Genomic DNA, 23,383 nt, shown 5'->3' on the forward strand with positions numbered 1-23,383 from the left:
TCATTATCTTTACTTTTGATAAACTGATTCATGAATTCGATCTTTGCTTGATCACTTTCCAACTCACCAATGAACGCCCACCTATGCCCCGAGGATTGTGTTTTCCTTTTGGTACAATTGCCGGCTCTCACACATACGTGTTCAGGCCACGCGCAACTTCATCCTTCACCCCACAGTCATCATGAATGTTCGCATACGCGCAAGTCGTCACATTTCTAAGTCGTCACTTTTTTCTCGGTCCCGATGATGACGAATTACGCCTAGTCTACTGTATGTATGTATATATATATATATATATATATATATATATATATATATATATATATATATATATATATATATATATATATATATATATATATATATATATATATATTGTTGTGAATTCGCGCCCGCTGGCGTGCGAGCGGCCACGTAACTCGAATCGCGGCACGTCGCCCACCGGACGGACAATTCCGTCGTGACCCCTCTCGGACTAACGCCGGGAACTAGTCACGGGTGGGCCTTTCAGCCTCACCACGATCGTGCCAATCGGCCCCCTGCGTGGGATAGGGTTGTTCGCCAAATTCGACCTACCTAAGTACCCACATGGAGGGTAGACCAGGCGATCGCACCTCGCCGCAGGTCGACTTCGGACACGGGCCACTTTAAGCGACCCGTTCCGTACTATCGGGATAACCAAGCAGTGTTATCGTCAACCTCGACGGTTCCGATTAATTATTGGGCGTATTTAGCCCACGACCAACCCTTTACGTGAAGTAAGATGGAGATTCAATTAAAGAAAAGACGAAGCGAAACGGGAAAAACGGGTCAACATAAGGCACATTTATTCCGTGGCAAACGGAAAGTACACATATACAATTACAACAATTATGCACCAAAAGCAAATGTAAAAGAAACACAACAATTATGCACCAAAAGCAAATGTAACAAAAGAAACACAATGCAGATCTACTACCGACTACGCGAGCACATGGCAACACTTACACAGTTTTACTTTACAGACGGCGCCGACAACACATATACTCAAAATCAAAAGAAAAGGGCCACCCTCGAATACAAGGGGGCAGACGTGGTCTGTGGGCGCGAGACCGTGCAGAGCCTACCCGCCTTGTGATGAGCCGCAAAATGGCGGCGGCGCCCCGACTCCGCGCTCCTCCGTGGGCCTCGCTGGCACTGCCTGGAATGGGGTGGGAACGGGGCCCCCTTTTCGCACTATCTCAGCGCGGGGGAGGGGGTGGAAACAGGGGGGGGGGGTTGTTGATGCTCTGGGGAAAGAGGATAGCTGGCTTGCTTGGGACCCGCGACGAGCGACTCCACTGCGCCCTCGACGCGTTCCCGGCTTCTCTCTGCAGCTCCCCGACAGACTCCGAACCCCGACAGACCGACTCTCCTCCAGACCCGTCCTGACTGCTGCTGCCACACTTCGCCGCCGCCGCCACACCTCTTCAACTTGCTCGAGCCCGAAACAGACACTCTCTACTCCAACTCGAGCCCGAAACAGAAACTCTTCTCTCCCTCGAGCCCGAAACAGAAACTCTTCTCTCCAACTCGAGCCCGAAACAGAAACTCTTCTCTCCCTCGAGCCCGAAACAGAAACTCTTCTCTCCCTCGAGCCCGAAACAGAAACTCTTCTCTCCCTCGAGCCCGAAACAAACTCTTCTCTCCCTCGAGCCCGAAACAGAAACTCTTCTCTCCCTCGAGCCCGAAACAGAAACTCTTCTCTCCCTCGAGCCCGAAACAGAAACTCTTCTCTCCCTCGAGCCCGAAACAGAAACTCTTCTCTCCCTCGAGCCCGAAACAGAAACTCTTCTCTCCCTCGAGCCCGAAACAGAAACTCTTCTCTCCCTCGAGCCCGAAACAGAAACTCTTCTCTCCCTCGAGCCCGAAACAGAAACTCTTCTCTCCCTCGAGCCCGAAACAGACACTCTCTACTCCAACTTGAGCCCGAAACAGAAACTCTTCTCTCCCTCGAGCCCGAAACAGAAACTCTTCTCTCCAACTCGAGCCCGAAACAGAAACTCTTCTCTCCCTCGAGCCCGAAACAGAAACTCTTCTCTCCAACTCGAGCCCGAAACAGAAACTCTTCTCTCCCTCGAGCCCGAAACAGAAACTCTTCTCTCCCTCGAGCCCGAAACAGAAACTCTTCTCTCCCTCGAGCCCGAAACAGAAACTCTTCTCTCCCTCGAGCCCGAAACAGAAACTCTTCTCTCCCTCGAGCCCGAAACAGAAACTCTTCTCTCCCTCGAGCCCGAAACAGAAACTCTTCTCTCCCTCGAGCCCGAAACAGAAACTCTTCTCTCTCTCGAGCCCGAAACAGAAACTCTTCTCTCCTCGAGCCCGAAAAAGAAACTCTTCTCTCCTCGAGCCCGCGCTCGGCGCTTTATAGTCAGCAGGAGAAACCATATGCAGATTTTCGGATCAGGATTGGCTCGGGGGCGGAGCCGCGCTCGCCCATTGGACGGAGGAAAAGTGGGCGTGAATCATTCCTGATCCTCGAATTTGCATATATGGATTCTACTCCGACGCGCCTGGAGGCGGGGCCAAATCGCCCCGCGCTCGCTGAAAGGACGGAACAGAAGTGGGCGTGAATCATTCCTGATCCGACTTCCCCTCGGAAAGGCCGCTTTTTGCACCCGCTGCTCGGCGCGCGCCCCGCACGAGGCCAGGACAGCCTGACGCTCGGCGTTCACAAGCGGCGCGGGAATGGCGGCAGAAGGAGGAGAGGTGAAGGTGGTGGAGGGTTTATTGTGGCGATGATGGCCATGGCGACGCTTGGAATGGCGGTGATGCGATGGTTGCGAGAGCGAGTTGTGACGGTAAAGGTCGTGGCTGTTGGCGTTGTTGTTGTTGTGAAGCGGCGTTGCGGTTGGTGGTTGTTGTGTGATAGCGGTTGAGACGTGGCTGGTTCAAAATAAAGATAGAACAGAAAAACGGCTGTCTTGAAGGGTCGCAGCCCGAATGAATCACAATTATTCCCTCTAAACAACGGGTTTGGGCTAACTACACATATACTTACAGAGATATCTCACCTACGGGACCTGAATGGTGGTTTGCGAATTTCTTAAACCACAACAATATATATATATATATATATATATATATATATATATATATATATATATATATATATATATATATATAGATATCATCTTCTTCTTCTTCTTCTTCCAGCTGCTCCCGTTAGGGGTCACCACAGCGGATCATCCGTATGATCCGCATAGTGATTTGGCACATGTTTTACGCCGGATGCCATTCCTGACGCAACCCTGATCGCCTCTTACGACACAGCGATATGGTACACCTATTTTAACCGGGGTATACACCAGCCCAGTACACTGGTACTCACTTTGCCGACCTCGGAAGGATGACAGGCTGAGTCAACCCCCTGGTGTATTAATTCAGTAGCCCAACGGGGCTTGAACTCAGGACCTTTTGGATCCCAAGCCGCTGCCCTAACCACTGCGCCAACATCAGGCATATATATATTTATATATACATATATATATATATACATATATATATATATATATATATATATATATATATATATATATATATATATATATATATATATATATATATATATATATATATATATATATATATATATATATATATATATATATATATATATATATATATATATATATATATATATATATATATATATATATATATATATATATATATATATATATATATATATATATATATATATATATATATATATATATATATATATATATATATATATATATATATATATATATATATATATATATATATATATATATATATATATATATATATATATATATATATATATATATATATATATATATATATATATATATATATATATATATATATATATATATATATATATACATATATATATATATATACCTATATATACATATATATATATACCTATATATACATATATATATATATATATATATACATATATATATATATATATATATATATATATATATATATTCATATATATATATATATTCATATATATATATATATATATATATTCATATATATATATATATATTCATATATATATATATATATATATATATATATATATATATATATATATATATATATATATATATATATATATATATATATATATATATATATATAATGAATGCCCTGTCACTCAGTCCTCTCCTTTTCAAATAGTACTTGAGATGAGTAATTCATGAACAAAACGACGTAATGAGAAATGTTATTCATGTGTAAGAAAAAGGACTGATGCAACTGCAAATGGACCGCTAGTTTAACCATTCAATGCGAAATGTTGTCGTAAACCGAAGCACTTGTAAAGTTCTTAAAGGACTTTCGTAAAAGGTCATTTGAAGTGAAATTATGATAAATGGATAAAGGTGGGGGCTGGGTTGTTGATGGTGGACAGACGTTGGACGAAGGCTCGCAGTGATATTCATAGTCAAATATTTTGTCATCTTAAATATTTTATAATGATGGATGATTTGTAAATCCATAATGTAATGTAAGAAGTTGATGACGAACAAAACAATTTCTCCACTTTGTACTTTTATGAAAGTCTTAAACTTCAAACTGTAAGAAAAGACCATCATCTCTTTTTTTCTTCCTTCTGTATTTGACCAAAGATTATTGATCAATTTGGCACATACTAAAAATGGAGAATTTTGACTCATCTTTCCTTCATAGGTCTATTGCATTTCCTTCCTTCCACATTACTTTTATGTCCTCATAACCTTCTTTTCTTTTCTTTCTTAAATTTCTTTGCAAATTATACCTGCCCCTTTTCTGATGGCTGTAATATGTAACTTAGCTTACATATTCTCTTGTAGTAATATGGACATGCATGGTAGTTGATGAAGCTCTTGTTTTGGGAAGAAAATAGAAAAGTAGTCCATAATTGTGCTGTTTAAAGAAATAATAATTTGTTTTTATTTTTTTAGTTGAAGTGAAGATGACCATTATCACCAAAAAAAATCCCTTCTACTTATGTGACATGGTAGTGGTTTCCTTTTGGTGTTGACTACCTTTTGTAGCAATTGGTTTGATGTGATTCTTTGATCTTTATTTTTTTCCTCTACTTTATCTCCTTTCCAAGATTTCATCACTACAGATATTAATGCTATTAATTTATTATGTCACTTCATTCAAATTTCCTCTCCCCTTGTGTCCCTATCCCCCATCTGTGTTTGCTTGTGTGTGCATGTGTTTTCGGGTGCGCACGTGTACAATCCAGTATCGACGGAGTGCCCTACCATGGCGGTGGTCATTCGCATGGAAGGACTGCCTGATGCAGCAGGCCCAATGGATATCCGCCATTTCTTTACGGGTCTTGCTGTGCCTACTGGAGGAGTACACATAATTGGAGGGAAGCTCGGAGAGGCATACGTCACTTTTGAGAGCGACGTTAATGCCCGCCTCGCTATGATGCGCACTGGAAACATGATAATGTCATCGAGGATCCTGCTGCTGCTGAGCAGCAAGTCTGAAATGCTGAGTGCCATCCAACGGAGCCAATCAAATGCTGATGGAGGTTCGTCGATGGTGGGGACAGCCCAGAGTGATGATGACAATGCAGGGATGCTTCCAGCCATTTCTGGTAATGCTCATCATTTATCTGGCGAGCTTCATTTGCCACATGCACAATTGGGAGATGCGGGTAACTCCGGACCAACGTTTTTACCAAGAAACTCCACTCCATGTCCGAGACCTCCACTGAGAACTCAAGAGCAGGTGCCCAAACCACAAGGGATGCTGCTGCAGGGGCCCCAGCTGCAGGAAGTTTTCCCTCTGGGAATAGCACAGCATGGGAATCAGACACCGACTGGCTCCAGGGATCTGGACTTGAATAAAAGTTCTAAAAGACTTGGTCATCTTGGAGTGGATGGTGTTGGTTCCACTTCACCTGGATCGACATCAACATGTTCAAAAAACAGTGAAAAATTGCACTCACCTGGGGATGGAGGAATTGTGAATAATCTTCGAGAAAATGATGTGGAAGCTTCTGCTGAGAATGTTGTCCTTAACAAGAGAAGTGTTGTGACAAGTGAACAAAATGTAACTAATCTTGAGGAATGTTATTCCACAATGAATTGCCCAGCTCTGGAGTTAAAACATACTAAATGTGAGAAATCTAGCAGTGTGTCCAACCCACAGGCTCTTAAAAAGCCTGAAAATTTAAACTTGAAACTTTCCCTTGAGTCAAGTAATCCAAAAGATTTTAAAGTAACAGAAACAGAGAAGCCTTGCGTGGAGGGAACACTCTCTCAGGCACCAGCACTGCCTGCAGATTGCAGCATAATTGGTGAGGATGTCCAGAAGAAACATGACAGCATGTGCACTGACAGCACATTAAGAGGAAATTGTGTTCAGGATAATGTAGCAAAAAGGAATGAATGTAACAGGAAGGAAGTAAACACAATTTCTAATGATGTGAATTTGGATTATGGTCGAAGTGCGTTCAGCTATAATGAGGAGAGCATTCAAAGTTTAATCGGTGACAGTAGATATTCAAATATATTAACGGACTGGGAATTGTTGGATGAGCAAGAAATTAAATTAACTTGTGAAATCTCCTCCTTGCCCCTTGAAGTTGCAGATGATTTGTATGTGCAGGTCTGTGCACTCCCATCATATGTAGATGAAGATGATGTTTATTTATTATTTGAAAAGTCGAAAGTGGATTGCGTGCTTTTAAACAAGGATCGTAAAGGGAAGTGTGTTGGAACAGCTTACGTACGTTTTGCAACACCAAGTGATGCAATTGTTGGAATGCAGCAACACGGCAAGTATATTAGAAGGAGGTGCAAAGTAGAAGTGTATCCAGCAACTGAGAATGATTGGAGCATTGCACTTCAGAATGCGTCAACTCAACTTTCGTCTGAACACTCACTAAAGGTGTCTGGTTACAAATCCCGTAACACTCTTTCCCATTCATCGCGTCGCAACCGTTCTTCACTTCGCGACCGTTCTTCGCTTCGCGACCGTTCTCCGCTTCGCGACCGTTCTCCGCTTCGCGACCGTTCTCCGCTTCGTGACCGTTCTCCGCTTCGCGGCCATTTTCCGCTTCGCGACCGTTCTTTGCTTTGCGACCGTTCTCTTCGCGACCGTTCTCTTCGCGACTGTTCTCCGCTGCGTGACCGTTCTCCACCTCTTGTCTGTTCTTCGCTTCGCGACCGTTCTTCACTTCGCAACTATTCTCGACGTTGGTCTCAGTTTAGCACTTCTTCACATTCACAGCGTCTTTACCAAAAGGATTTGCATTCAACAAGATCAGATGCCCCATCCACTTCGAAACGATCACAGTCATATTCTGATTTCTCTGTTCATGTCACGGGTTTGCCCAGCTCCGCTGACAGAAACATGTTGTTGCAGTTCTTTGATCCACTGACTGTGGTTGAGCCAGTGCTTCTTGTGAATAGTGGACCATCTATTGAAGCATTTGTTGAGTTTGCCTCATATGGAGATTATTCAAATGCTCTATGTCGCTCCGGGTATTACGTTGGCAATGTGCAGATTGTTGTTAGTCCCATGAATAGAACTGTGGAGGATGTAGAGTTGAGGAAATTCAGTAAAAAGTGTCTGCTTGTGCAAAATCTCCCAAAAAAAGTCAGCAAGAAAGATGTGCAGCGTTTTTTTGATGGGTATGGAGTTTCAGCAGTCAACATCAGACTACTGACTGATCATGGTAATAGAGAAGCCTTGGTGGCATTCTTCTCTGAAGCACTGGTGTTCTTTGCAAAACTTCTCCAAGGCAAGAAAATAGCTCGTCAGTTGGTGAGCCTGCTTCCTGTTGTAGGAAATGTGTATGAGAAGTGCAAACACTACATGTGTGACAGGCCTCAAGGAGCATGCAAGGATTTACATTGTTTATCAATAAGAGTACATGGCCCTGTTATTCCTGGAAATGTTCAGTTAAAACCTGTTGTATTCCCAGCAGGGTTTCAGTTTTGCAATCGTCCTCCTCTGTTCCCAGACCCTGTGGTAATGCCACAATCTTCTTCATTCTCACACCCTGGGGTAATGCCACAACCTGCTTCATTCTCACTCCCTGGGGTAATGCCACAACCTTCTATTGTACCAAACAGGACTAAAGAAATGATCCATGCACGAATGATTGCAGGCAAACTTCTGCAAATGCCGCCAGCCTTTTTCAAAGTCCCACATCCTTTGTTGGCAGAAAAACCATCTTCCATATCAATGCCCTTTAACCCAGGACCTGTAAAAAATCACAAGGAAGGCACTGGAGGTAATTTGTGTGATTCTACAATCAAGGAGTTGCCCATTGTATCACCTGGAGATTTGACTGGGAGACAAATAATGAACCTGCCAAAAAGTATGGGTAGGGACAACAATAATCCTGGATTGGTAGGGGCAAAGCCAAATTCTACTACACCTCTGCATGCAGAGGTTGATAATGATTTGCATGAAATCCTCTTTGAGAAAGGGTTAAACAAAAATGCAGACACCAATACAATGCCAGTAAAAAGTATGAATGTGGAAGAGAAAGAGGAAGTGACATTCCCTCCAACTTTGAAATCTGATGAGGAACTGAAGTTGCTACAGTTGAAAGTGGATAAGGTACTTGAAAAACTGGACAAGGACAAAATTTTGGCACTTATCCAGAAAAAGACAAATCAAGCAAATGATCCTGGCAAAAAAGGATTTGTGAAACCCAATGTTAAAAACCCAGACATTGTTAAGTTTGAGAACATGCTCAAAGAATTCAATGGAGGAAGCATTTTGGCAGTTTCTCAGGTTTCACATTCAAATCCTATTAAAGACAACTCTGGAAGCACAGGAAATTTCTTGAATAACCCAGGAGGAAATGAGGCCATCCAGGATATCTCTGGAGCTTCCAGTTCTAAAATTCATATATCTGATGAAAGAGGGTACCAGGATTTTCAACTCCCATTGGACCACAGTTATATGCCCATGATGTCAAATTCAGGAGAAACATTTATGGAAATGAAGCCCCATGATCAAGCTTTGATGCAGAAACAGAAGCTACAAGGAGAAGAGGAGCTGATGCCTTGGCAAGATTTTCAGGGAACTCGAGCAGATGATTTTTCAACCTTTCCGGATCAGTTTCCTGGTTATCATGGTAACTGTGACAGGAATTTGCCATCTGGGCCAACACTGGTTGAAATGACAAACCTTCCTTCGAACGTGAATATTGCGGACATAATTCATTTCTTTGAAGGCTGTCATGTTATTTCAGAATCCATCCATCTGCAACGAGAGTCTCCTTTGCATCCCACACAATCGCTTCGTGCCGTTGTGAATTTTGATAGTGCAGAACAAGCAGCCTTGGCTGTCCGTTTTCTCAACGAAAAGCCAATTGGAAATAGCAGAATCTTCCTCAGGCTCATATAATACTTTTTCTTTTCTTTTAAAGCAGCTTAATGCATCTTGTTGCTTTTATGCTGATAATTAATTTTTGTTTTGAGTATTAGCTGGCCACTGCCAGGCCTTGTTTCCTTTTCTACATGACCATGCTGGTTTAAGGTAAACTGCTTGAAATCACACTAGGTTTTGGTTTGTGACTATAGGTTGGTAATTTCCTCCATTTTTTTTTTTTTTGTTGTTCACATTTAATGTTATCATAAAGACATGACTATTCCACATATTGGGATGAATTGCCAGTTTTTAATATATCATAAGGAAAAGGCAGTCAAGGTGTTGACAAGCAAAATGTGATTCATCAAAAAAAATGGAGCTTCAATTTTGTTGTACATAAATCTTGTCCTCATGGCAAAACCGAGTATGGCCGATCGGCATACGATGTTTTTTTTGCTCGACATTCAATTGGTTTATACTTGGTAGGTAATGCCTTTGTGAATACAAGGGACTGTATGTTGCTTTCCTCCAAATTACCATGTGCGTAAGGTGGGGAATAATGGAGCATGTCCATAAATGGCAAACTCATTTCACAAGGAAAGTTGTCACTTACTTGGTTTTGGCATCCTCAGTTGTAAGGATAGCTTGGGGTTTGATTAATAAAAGGCAGAGGATTGAAACTCAAATAAACTTAATGAAAAACAAGAGTGAAAATTTTCACACATTTTCTTTTTTTCACACTGAAGACTTGTGCTGAGCATAAATGTTGTTTTGTTTTTATTGGGTTTTTATTCTCAAGGAGAAGCGTACTTTTTTTTCTTTACTCATTCACCCTATCAATTCCATTCTTTGTTGTGGCATTTTGTTTATTTTGAATGAATGATCCATTTGTGGGGTTTTTTTGGGGGGTTTCATGCCAATTTTCTCTGCTTTGTATTTGGTTTCATGATAAGGTTACTAAGATGGTGTATGTATAAAGGACTTGTGATCCATTTGTGTTTAATTCTTCCACCTCTTTTGAATACACTTAACATTGTAAAAGGTAGGACTTATTTGTCTTTTACTTCCTTTTTTAAAATTTGATTTAATATATTTCTTTTTTTTGAACACCCTTTCACCATATGTTGATAAATTACTGTTGTATGGAAATAAAAAATGTACATTTTGAATTAAGGAAAGTTGTACTGGAATATACAGTAATCTGTTTGTGATATTATTTACTTCATTGGTTACACATTGGCATTGTAATATTGATTAAATGTGTTTATTATAATTCTGTTTGAAACTAATCTATCAACATAAAAAGTTTGACATGTTAAAACAAGTTTATCTTACTTTAGTACAAGATAAAGAACATGTTGTTGTTCTTTATATGACTTGTTTTTTTTGAACAGATATTTGCTTTTTTGCAGTCCAAAACAAAGGAAATTTGGATTGTTGGAAGTTAACTGTCTAAGTTTTGTTTCTGTGGTGTATGTTTTTTCAAAATGCAAATAAAAACAACAGTGTTGAGTCCCTGTTTTTCCTTAAAATAATGCTATGGGGATGTTTTCTTTTTCATCTTCCAACAAATTTTCGGTTCTTTCAGTTCCTCGTCTGAGCACATTGGATGTTTGGTCTTGCAGTTCTTTCTTCCATTTCCTCAAAGCCAAGTTTTCTGGACCAGATCCATCTTGCCTGTTAATTTTAGTTTATCTGGAATTTAAATTCCAGATAAGGTATTGTCATCATGCTCCGTCCATCCGTCTGTCTCTTCTTTTGATCTCTCCGGCCAAACTGCTGGGCCGATCTGGCTGAAATTTTCCTTGCCCACCAGTCAAAATGCTACCAAATTTTGGTTACAACATTAGGCCAGGGCCCAGATAAGTTGCAGGTCCAGTGGTCCAATTTTTTTCGTACCTGTGCTGCTTTTTGTGAATTTGTCCCATTTTCCATCTTTATCCATGCCTTGTCATTATGTATTGTAAAACTTGTGTTCCTGTGAGTGTTCGGCCTACATGCATGCAAGTTCTCTCTCTGCTCTGACATCACCAAAATGATCAACCCCCCCTCCCCCATCCCCCAAGGTGGGTCGCTTCACCCATTAGCTGCATGAGCAAGCTGATTTGTAGTACAGTATTAGTAGTCTGACACCACTGACTCATTCTGTTCTTTCTCCCAAGTGTTGTCCTTTCAACTTCTTAAACTTATCTTATTCCTCCTCGCTTCAATTTCTTTCTTTCATTTTTAATAACCGGTATATTTTCCACTCTATAACATCATGAACTCATTCTTCCTGTATTTCCTTCCTTCCATTCATTATTTATCCATTCCTTTTCTCAATACTTCCAATTTGAATCTTGATGGAATTGCTTCTTCTTTAAAAAGCTTTCAATGTCCTTTTAAAATGGTTCACTTTCCTTATTTCTCCATCAGGAACATTATATCAAAATTTGGGAATCATGAGAAGTCTTGTTTGCAGATTTTGTCTGCACCTGACCATCAACTCCCCATCACGTCCATAAGCAATCGCTCTACTCTCATGTCGGTACACTCCTCCAAGTCATCTGCATACCCGCGTATTCACAATCCTACACCTTCTCTGTATCCCTCTCTTTAGCATGCCTCCCCTTCATGTTCCCCCTTTCTCAATTCCCTCATCCTGCCCTGCCTCCCACCTCCCATTTTCACCCTCACTCTCCTCTTTCCATCTCCTTCTTCCCCAATCTTGTCCCTTTCCCACCCCTCTGAGCTCACTCCTTTCAGCAGCCCCCCTCGCCCAGGTCACCCTCAGCTCCCCTTGCCTCACCCACTCTCTTTAGCTTGACTCCACTTCATATTCCCCCTTTCTCCATTCCCTCATCCTACCTTGTCTCCCACCTCCCATCTTCACCCCTCACTCTCCTCCTCCCATCTCCTCCTTCCCCATTCTTCTCCCTTCCCCAGCCCCTCTGAGCTCACTCCTCACTCTCTCAGCTCCCATCTCACCCTGCCCCCACTCAGCTTCCTCCTCGCTCCATCCCCTCTCAGCTCCCCTCGCCCCGCCCACTCTCAGCACCTTCTCAAAAACTTGGAATATGTCTTTCAAACGTGATCAATGTCACACTCTCACTGTATGTCTTTGAAAGGACTGTCTGACAAACCCTCACATCCACTTTCTTAACAATTCTCTTGAAGACGTTCATTCACTCAAACTCTTGAGCCTCACTATCAGCCATGATCTCTCTTGGGCAAACCCCAAGTCTCAAACCTGTTTCCCTTCTCCAAATCTTGGTGGCATCTGGTTAGGTCTGTTTCTGGTGTATGTTCCACCTCTATCCCTTCCCTTACCTCAAATGGCTGCACAGCTGACACTGCATGTGAAAAGGCTGAATGCCTAAACTCTGTGTTTGCTTCTAAATCTTATGTCCCAAATACATCGCTTTCTGTACCCACCTTACCCAGTTGCACCCAACTGTCCCTGGACTCTGTGTCCTTTTCTGCTGACAAGGTGGACAGCTTGCTGTCAAACCTCGACTCAGATTCTGCAACCGGTCCAGATGGCATCAGCCCACATATCCTAAAAACTTGCTCTGTTGCTCTTGCTAAACCTAACTCTTTTCTATTCACCCTCTCATTTGCTCAAAGTCATCTGCCATCTGCTTGGAAATCAGCAAACATCATCGCTTTGCATAAAAAGGTACAAAAACTGATCCCTGCAACGACAAACCAATCAGCCTTCTCCCATTCTTCAGCAATGTCATGGAATCCATCATCACTTCTGACATCAAATCCTTCTTCTCCCAACGCCTTGATTTCCGACCATCAATTTGGATTCAAACCAGGTCACTCTACCCTGGACATGTTGCTTCTTCTTTCCCAACAATGGGTGGAGGTCCTAAATACCAGACATGAGATCAGAGCCATCTCGCTGGACATATCGCGTACTTTTGATACGGACTGGCAACCTGCCCTGCTCACCAAACTCTCTTCCGATGGTATCCAAGGCAGTCTCCACTCATGGCTCATGGACTTCCTCTCCTGTTACAGTCAACGCATAGCTCTTAATGGCTCTCTCTCATCTCCTCTTCCTGTCCAGGCTGGAGTTCCTCAATGCAGCGTTCTGGGCCCTGTTCTTTTTCTGGTTTTCATCAATGATCTCTCCGACTCTCAGGAAAATACTCTATCTCTTTGCTGATGACTCCACCCTCTGCCATTCCATCTGTCATCCCTCAGATCGGCAAGCAGCAACCTCTTCACTTTTTGCAGATCTGGATAAAATTACAAGAGTCTTTGGGCATATCACTCTCTCACCACAGGCAGGTTGGTGGTCTTTCTGTCTTCTACTGTCTCCTCTCCGGCTATGCCCCCCACCACCCCCCCCCCCGTCTGTGCTCTGTCCTCCCTATATTTCCACAAAGCACTCAAGGTCCGCCAAAAACCCTTTCTGGTGAAATTGCCAAAATCAAGAATCACTCCTCACCTTCACTCTTTCATCCCTCTGTCTTTTTCCTGCCTCTGGAACAAACTCCCACACTCTCTTCAACCCCACTCCTCCCTCCAGATTTTCAAAACAGCTATTCACCACCATCTCGCATCTCTCACCCCATCCAAAACCTTGATCTTTTCTACCCCTGTTAATCCACCCCAAACCCACCTCCTTCAAATTCCCTGTCTTTCTTCATGAAAGTCCCTGTGGTATCCATCTTGTTTACCCCGTGTACCCCACCCCATCCCCCTCCCTTCCCCAGATCTCCAAATGTCTCTGTTCCCTGTAGTTTTGTGCTTCCCTCTCCTGCCCCTTTTGTCTCCTGCTCCCCTGTTCTGTGTGTTTGCTCTTATACGAGCTTTGACATTGTATACAAAAATAAACAAACTCCCATATTTCTACATTTGCCTGCAAAGCTTGTCACCAACTGGGCATCCTTCATCATGCAAAGTCTCTCCTTGGCACACCTGAACTCTTCTCTACCTACAAGGCCTTCATCCACAGCTTGATGGACAACTGTCTTCTCTGGGCTGATCCCCTGATTTGCACCTTCTTCGGCTTGACGCCATGGAAACTAAGGTCTTTAAAATCATTGAATTATTTCGCGATTTATGTTGAGTCTCTGGGCCTATCACTCCCAGACGGGTTGCTGTCTTTGTCTTCTACCGCCTCCTTTCTGGCCTTGTACCCTCTGCCCTTTCTGTGCCCTATCATCACCCCCCCAACCTCCACAAAACCCCCTTTCACACACACACACACACACACACACACACACACACACACACACACCAATTTTCTGCAGGGTGCATGCACTCTGTCATTGACCCCATTCTGGTGCAAATCCAGAATAACTTCTCACCTCCACTCATCATAACTTTTTTTTTTTTCTTTTTCCCTGCTTGTGGGGCGAACTTCCTCAATCTCATTCTCGCCTTCATAGCTTCAAGACAGCTGTACACCACTATCTGGGATCTCCCTACAACCATTATCTTTTGTACTCCCTCCCCCTCATTAACCCTCCCGAATCCCACATATTTCCAAGTTTCCAGTTTTTCTTTTCTGAGAGTGTGCGACTGTATCCATCTTGTTCACCCATCATGTCCTACCCTGCCCCTCTTTCTTCCCCGCATCCCTTGTTTCTGTCTATAAATTTGTCCATAAATTACATGCAATGTCCATGACAAAGATAGTTGTCAACAACAATATAATTTAACTTTTTAATTACAAGAACATTCGTTTTGGGCAAATGCACAGAGTGATTGATATACGAGATTTTAACCTGTGTTCCCAGCAGTATGAGACATTGCTTCCGTTGGCAACACAACTATTTTATCCCCCTCTATTATTAACGACTCCCCTTATTTTGACCCTCAACCCCTGCCGTGTGTGTGTGTGTGTGTGTGTGTGTGTGTGTGTGTGTGTGTGTGTGTGTGTGTGTGTGTGTGTGTGTGTGTGTGTGTGTGTGTGTGTGTGTGTGCGCGCGCGCGCGCGCCTCCGTTACCACACCTCCCCGCCCCCCCCCTCCTCCAACCTCTTGCTACTGTTCCTTTTGTTCTGTTATGTCCCATTCCATTCAATGTTCTAGCTCCTTGAGTTTCGACATTGTATTCAAAGTTTTTTTATTTTCCCAGCATTGTATACAAAGTTGTATGATCATTTGTACTCCCCCCCCCACCCCCCATTAACCCTCCCAAGGTCCAGATATTTCCAAGTTTCCAGTTTTTCCTTTCTGAGAGTGTGCGACTGTATCCATCTTGTTCACCCATCGTGTCCTACCCTGCCCCTCTTTCTGCCCCGCATCCCTTGTTTCTGTCTATAAATTTGTCCATTAATTACATGCAATGTCCATGACAAAGATAGTTGTCAACAACAATATAATTTAACTTTTTAATTACAAGAACATTCGTTTTGGGCAAATGCACAGAGTGATTGATATACGAGATTTTAACCTGTGTTCCCAGCAGTATGAGACATTGCTTCCGTTGGCAACACTGAACTATTTTATCCCCCTCTATTATTAACGACTCCCCTTATTTTGTCCCTCAGCCCCTGTCGTGTGTGTGCGTGCGTGTGTATGTGTGGGCGCGCACGTGCATGTGCGCATGCGTGCTCGCGCGCGCCTGCCTCCGTTGTGGCACCTCCCCCCTCCTCCAACCTCTTTCTACTGTTCCTTTTGTTCTGTTATGTCCCTTTCCATTCTATGTTCTAGCTCCTTGAGTCTCGACATTGTATACAAAGATTTTATTTTTGAATGGAGTAGTCTCGTAGCAATGTCATGATGAATGTTCAAATTTAAATTGTTGCTGCAGATTCTACTCATCATTGTTATACATCACAGCCTGAACTCTTTTGTCAGATGACTTGTCCAACAATTTTTTTTCGGAAATACAGAGCTGATGATTCACTGGTCACCAAAATATTAGGCAATGTGCTTTATTAAATTAATAGTACACGGATTGTTTATTTTCAGATTTATGTGAATCCATAAATGAGAAAATGCTGAAACTTTATTGTGCACAATATAATGTTTGGGTTTTGTTTTTGTGGCTTTCCTTTTCTGAATTGCTATTTTCCTCATTGATACAATGTTGGAAAAAAACAGACAAACATCTTATTCTTGCACAGAATCATCATTTATTGCTTTTATTGTTTACATATAAATATATAATACAAGACAAATACTCTGCTTGCCTTGCCTCATCACACAAGATTGATGAAGTTGAGGAGGATTCAAAATGAATGGATGATCCATCTTCCGAACAGGTTCCCGCTGAAGCTCACATTCTTTTCTGTTCATACAAAGTTTTCCACTTTTTTTACTCTTTCCCCATTTCAGTCTCTTGTTGGTCTTAACGGTTTGAGGAACACCCACGAGCCATCGACTTTTTAAAATTAAAAAATAAAAATCAGCTTGACTGATGTGATAAAATTTCTCTGCACTTGGCACAAAAGTAAATGCTCTTCAATTCGACACATTTGTACTGCTTGCTATATTGGTATGGATGTGGACTTTTGAAATAAGCTCTTTTAAAAACAAACTCCGTCTGAATTGTTTTTTTGGTGCATTTTCAATGGAGACAAGACAGTTCAGAAAACACCTTGCCCCATGTGTGGTTTTGAGAAAAAGGACATGGGAAGTCTTTTATTTTAAATTCTTGCTTTACGTTTCCAAACACGATAAACAATGTTCATTTTGTTTGTGAACCTTGCATAACAGGCAAGATGGTAACTATACGGCCACCATATTTGTTAGAATGCAGAACCTCACACAGTTATTCTTCCGTCGGGGCAGGAGAGGGCGTGAATTCTGATTCTAGTAGTTTTTCTCAAAAATTAATATTTTTTCCAAATACAGTACTGCCAAACAGAAGAGTTTCGAAAAGATATTTGTGTTCTCATGTTCAAGCATATAATTAAATTGAAATAAAATAAAAGTTTTCAAGGTTGGAGAGAAAATTTTTTTTCAGAAGTTTACCACTGCCGTTGATGTCATTTACCCGACCTTATGTAACACGTTACATTAGTTATTCGTGCCTGTTGTTTGTGTCTTTTATGACGTCCTTAAAAACAGTAAGTTTCCTGTTTAGAATGATTTTCAATTTTGTTTGATTGCCAGACAGACAGACAGAGTAAAATAATTATCTTGTTCATTTCTGCGCATCTGCGATCAGGACAAATTCAGAGCCAAAGTACTGCTAAACTACAGGTTACTTTTCCGATTCATGCTCCAATTTGTGTTCAAAATATAACATTCAATTGAAATTCGGTTGTTCCTCAAGCCTGGTGTTGGCTTCGTGGTGAGGGTGGCTGGCTTGGGATCTTAGGGTCCTGAGTTTGAGCCCCGTTTTCCACTGAATTAGCACCAGATGGGGTTGACTCAGCCTGTCATCCTTCTGAGGTTGGCAAAATGAGTACCATTGTACTGGTATAGGGGCACAGCATCAGCGGCATAGTCATGCCCCAACAAAATGATAGCTCCCGGGCAGCCAAGCTTCCATACGCAAGAAGAAGATTACACTGAACAACAAATTTCCAAAAAAATTTTTTACTGGAGATGTGTAAAGTGATTTAAGACTAATTTGGGTACGCTGATTTCAAAAATCATAACCGTTTTGCTGTATCACGTCAGGATTTTCAGGAACAGAATTATTCCCATTGCCTAGAAGTCAGGATTTCAATGAAATTTACATATGTCTTTAACATGTCTATTTCGTACAATTGTTGTTAACTTGTGTTATATTTCTTTCTTTCAGATAAAGATGAGTAGGCGTTCCTGTACCAATCATCCTGACAACTTCTGTTATGTCTGTGGTCGGTATACCAAAAAAGATCAACAGCGAAGTATATCTACAGCAGTGAAAATGAAGGCCGCCTACTTTCACTACTTCGGGTGTAAGGTGGGGGACCAAGAACAGAGCTGGGCACCACACATCTGCTGCACAAGCTGTCACACAACCTTGACTCAGTGGTTGGTGGGCAAGCGCGCGAGCATGCCATTTGCGGTGCCCATGATATGGCGTGAGCCGCAGAATCATCATGATGATTGTTATTTCTGCTGCACAAGCATCGCCGGCTTCAACAAGAAGAATAAAGGTCACATCAAGTATGCTGACTGCGTCTCTGCTCGTAAACCTGTGCCTCATGATGACGAGAACCCCGTTCCAACACCTCCAGCTGATCAGAACATAGCTGTAAGCAGTGGTGAAGAGGATGGTGATGATGAACCTTTTGAACCCGACACTCAAGAATCACACCTTCTGAACCAGGGAGACTTAAATGATCTTGTAAGAGATCTCTCGCTGTCAAAGGCGAAGGCAGAGCTGCTTGGATCAAGGCTGCAGCAGTGGAATCTACTTGAACCTAACACCAAGATATCCTTGTTCAGAGCACGTCACAGAGACATGGCTGAGTTCTTTGAGATGGAAGACACGATGACATTCTGCAGTGACATCAACGGTCTGTTGAAAGAACTTGGGTGTGATCACGATCCTGCAGACTGGCGCCTCTTCATCGACTCGGGGAGAACAGCTTGAAGGCTGTTTTGCTCCACAATGGCAACGAGAAACCATCAGTCCCACTGGCTCACGCGTTCGGCATGACAGAGACCTATGAGACTATGCGGCAGCTGCTTGATTCCATCAAGTACAATGACTTCAACTGGCACATCTGCGGAGACTTGAAAGTGGTGGCGCTGTTGTTAGGGCTGCAGTCAGGCTACACGAAATACATGTGCTTCCTTTGTCTCTGGGATAGCAGAGACGACAAGAATCACTGGACGAAGAAAGATTGGGAAGAGCGAAAAGAGCATGTACCTGGTCGACACAACGTGAAGCATGTCGCCCTTGTCGACCCAGCCAAGGTTTTCCTTCCACCACTCCACATAAAGCTCGGCTTGATGAAAAGTTTTGTATGGGCAATGGATCTGAATGGGCGTGGGTTTTTATACCTCAAGGAAAAGTTTGGCAACACCTTGTCGGAGGCCAAGATCAAGGCTGGTGTCTTTGTTGGACCGCAAATCCGACAGATGATGAAGGACGAAACTTTTCCGACAACTCTAAACCCCAAAGAGCTGGCAGCGTGGAGGAGCTTCAAAGCTGTGACGGACAACTTCTTGGGGAACGAGCGCGCGGACAACTATGAAGAAATAGTGCAGCAGCTGCTGGAGTCCTTCAGGAAACTTGGCTCCAGGATGTCCCTGAAAATCCATTTCCTACACCAGCACCTGAACTTCTTCCCTGACAACTTGGGAGCAGTCTCGGACGAGCACGGCGAGCGATTCCACCAAGAGATTTCACTCATGGAGACGCGTTACCAAGGGCGGCACAACCCGAACATGATGGGCGATTTCTGCTGGTTCCTGCATCGTGAAACTGACACAGAGCAGCACAAATGCAAAGCCAAATGCCTAAAGCATTTTTAATTGCATTCTAGTTGAGTTTTTCTGTAATTTCTATAATTTTGAAGCATTCATGATGAAATAAATGAATAAATGAATTTTTGTAAATTTCATTGAAATCCTGACTTCTAGGCAATGGGAATATTTCTGTTACTGAAAATCCTGACGTGATACAGCAAAACGGTTATGATTTTTGAAATCAGCGTACCCAAATTACTCTAAATCACTTTACACATCTCCAGTAAAAAATTTTTGTTGTTCAGTGTTATTCGTCGATCCTAAACTGATGTTTGCCACCAGACTGACAGTGAACCAATTGCTTCACCCTGCTTCACCCTGCTTTTCGCTTCTCATGCGTCGGTTAAATATTCTTCATGTTTTTTATTTTATTCTTTCTTATTTATTGTTTTGGCGAATGACAGCTTAAATCTTGCATGTTTTGTGAAGCATGATGGTGAGATCAACCTAAAATGAATGGAAAAAAATGTAAATAAACAAACAGTTGAATGACTAATGAGGTGTTTTTGGATGTATGATTCTGGTGAGGTGTATTGTATGGTTTGTGAGGATAAATGAGCACTTCAGGATACCAAAATAGAAGAATTGCCAAAACCCGTTCCAAACTTACAGGTAACTATATTGTCTGTTCAACAATAAATAAGAAATTGCATGTCACCACAATATTCCTGTCAAATGACATTGTGCTGGTGGGGTGGGGAGAACATTAATTTATTATCTTGCCAAAACGAAGTTTTTGCAAGATATGTAAGTCAGCTTGTATGTTTTTTTTTTGTTGTTTTTTTTGTTTGTCTGTAATCACGTATAAAAAATTCTGCAGAGCACAGTTATCATTGGAAATTTTTGTAACTTCGCATATCAGAGGCCTATAGAGGTCCCTTTCAGTGCACAAAATTTTGAAGGTCAAGGTCGCTTTGTCGCAAATCAGGGGAGTTGACGAAACCCTTATTTTTTGAGTAATTTTGATGCGATCGTCTTCAAACTTCATGGGAATATAGTTCATGGTCTGGCGCTCAGCTGATTAATTTTTGGTGGCGATTGGCCTTGACCTTCATATGTTTTTTTTGTTTTTTTTTTGGTCTGTAATCACGTATAAATCACTCTGCAGAGCACAGTTATCATTGGAAATTTTTGAAACTTCGCATATCAGAGTCATATAGAGGTCCCTTTCAGCACATAAAATTTTCAAGGTCAAGGTCACTTTGTCGCAAATCAGGGCAGTCGAGGAAACCCTTATTTTTGAGTAATTTTGATCGGATCGTCTTCAAACTTCATGGGAATACAGTTCATGGTCTGGCGCTCAGCTGATTAATTTTTGGTGGCGATTGGCCTTGACCTTCATATGTTTTTTTTGTTTTTTTTTTTGGTCTGTAATCACGTATAAATCACTCTGCAGAGCACAGTTATCATTGGAAATTTTTGTAACTTCTCATATCAGAGGCCTATAGAGGTCCCTTTCAGTGCACAAAATTTTGAAGGTCAAAGGTCAAGGTCGTTTTGTCGCAAATCAGGGGAGTCGACGAAACCCTTATTTTTTGAGTAATTTTGATCGGTTCGTCTTCAAACTTCATGGGAATATAGTTCATGGTCTGGCGCTCAGCTGATTAATTTTTGGTGGTGATTGGCCTTGACCTTCATGGTTAGCACCTCAGGTCAAACATATTTGACCCCAATGTCAAATTTTCAAGTTTTAGGAACCATATCGTGTAGTACCTCAAATTGAACACCTCGATGAGTGCTTTCTAGATGTGTCAAGCTTGAGACATTATGACGTCATTTGGTGACGTTATGAGGCAAAAGCATATTTTTCACGGTTACTCTGTAGAACGATTCTCATCGGAATCTCCCATAGGCAGATATTCCTCAAGGAGTCGCTCCTGGTGGATAGCAGCTCTGTTCACCTCATTGTGACCTTAAAGAAGTCACACGTGGTCACCTTTTGGTTTATTTATTTATTCGTCCTGCAAGTTTGGATGTGTGACAAGGATGAACTGATTAGATTTTTGTGAAGATCTGGATCCGAATACTGGAATTTTTAAAGTGATTATTCACCATTTAGAGATCAGGCCAAAAATTATATATAGCACAATATCTCAAAAAGTTGTGGATGGATTCGGACTAAACTTGGTGGACTTGTTGGATCTGTGACAAGGAAGAATTGATTCAATTCTGGAGAAGATCCTATTAAATCCAGATCTGACAATTTTTAAAGTGATTCTTCACCATTGAGAGATAGAGCGAAACCTACATTATATATAGCACGCTACCTAAAAAAGTTGTGTATGGATTCAGATGAAACTTGGTGGACAGGTTGGGTGTGTGACATGGACGAAGTGATTTGATTTTGGTGAAGATCTGAATCCAGATCCAGATACAAGTTATTTAATTTTTTAAGTTATTCTTCACCATAATGAGAGATAGGGTGAAAAACGATATATAGCATTATATTTCAAAAATGTATTGGGACCGATATGTTCTTGTGGATCAGGTATTGTGTGGAGGAGGTATGCGCTCTACCGAGTGTACTTCTATTTTCATACTACAACACTTGGTCTCCACTCTTCACTCCTTGCCATACTATTAGAATATAGCGGGGAGGGGAGGGGTGACGAGAGGAGTTTGGTTCACAATATATAAATGGAGTGTGTGAAGCAATGCTTGAGACGTGTGCGTAAAAATGCGTTGCTGGATCATGCGTCTATTAAATAGTCTTGGGAGTATCTGTGTGAGCCACAGGCAGAGGTCTCCTTGTGATTAAAACCCACATCTGATTCACCCTTCATTGAAGTAATCGCAACAGTAAGTCAGCTTTGCCATTCACTGGTAAGTAGCAGCCTGGTGTGGCTGTCTCTTGGCACACATGAACGGATATGTGAGTGTGAGGACTGATTCCACTTCGTCTTCTCCTGTGGCCTGATAAATATGAGAGATTGAAGCCATTAATGGTTGCGCTGGTACAGTGCAGAAGAGGACTGCTCACAACACAGCAGAGATCTTGAGATACAGAGCTAGCACAGCACCGAAGGGAGCTCAAACAACTCAAATGCCTCCAGAGACTCAGAAGATGCGAGAGGGCCAAGGAGATCGAGAGAGTCCTTCCATGAGCCTCGACTGAATACAAATAAAAAATAAAAACAGTCCAAATACACGTTCACGATCATGTCATAATTATTACCTCTGTCACTTAAGGTGGAAGAAGGTTATGTTTTCACCCCTCTCGGTCTGTTTGGTTGTTTTGTTACAGGATATCTCAAAACATTGTGGAAGGATTCGGATGAAACTTGGTGGGCAGGTTGGGTGGATGACAAGGATGAACTGATTAGATTTTGGTGACGATCCGGATCCGACTACTAGAATTTTTAAAGTGATTCTTCACCATTGAGAGATGGGGCTAAACTAATATATTGTACGATATCTCAAAAAGTTGTGGACGGATTCGGATGAAACTTGGTGGACAGGTTGTGTGTGTGACCACGAGATGATTCGATTTTGGTGAAAATCCGGATCTGGATACGAGACTTATTTACTCCTTAAAGTGATTCTTCACCATTGAGAGATAGGGCCAAAAACAATATATAGCATGATATTTCAAAAATGTGTTGGGCCCAATATGTTCTCGTGGATCAGGCATTGCATGGTGGAGGTATGCACTCTTCTGT

At 42.0% G+C, this 23,383-nt stretch overlaps 1 protein-coding gene across 10 annotated transcripts in view; it reads left to right on the plus strand.

Moving 5' to 3' along the window:
* Positions 1-23,383, plus strand: part of LOC147023354 (uncharacterized) — a 111,455-nt gene that overhangs the window by 72,235 nt on the left and 15,837 nt on the right. For 7 of the 10 annotated variants that reach the window (XM_085888676.1, XM_085888675.1, XM_085888672.1 and 4 more), the window contains one exon: positions 5,261-10,875. The exons of the other annotated variants lie outside the window; for them this stretch is intronic. In XM_085888676.1, coding sequence (XP_085744802.1) covers positions 5,281-9,399 — 4,119 coding nt within the window. In that variant the 5' untranslated portion in view covers positions 5,261-5,280 and the 3' untranslated portion in view covers positions 9,400-10,875. Of the gene's footprint in view, positions 1-5,260; positions 10,876-23,383 lie in introns of those variants that run through there. 10 annotated transcript variants of the gene reach the window in all.

The sequence above is a fragment of the Eptatretus burgeri genome, chromosome 7 (genome assembly GCF_056783735.1).
Source record: "Eptatretus burgeri isolate ZD-2024b chromosome 7, Ebu_testis_v1, whole genome shotgun sequence".
NCBI lineage: Eukaryota > Metazoa > Chordata > Myxini > Myxiniformes > Myxinidae > Eptatretus > Eptatretus burgeri.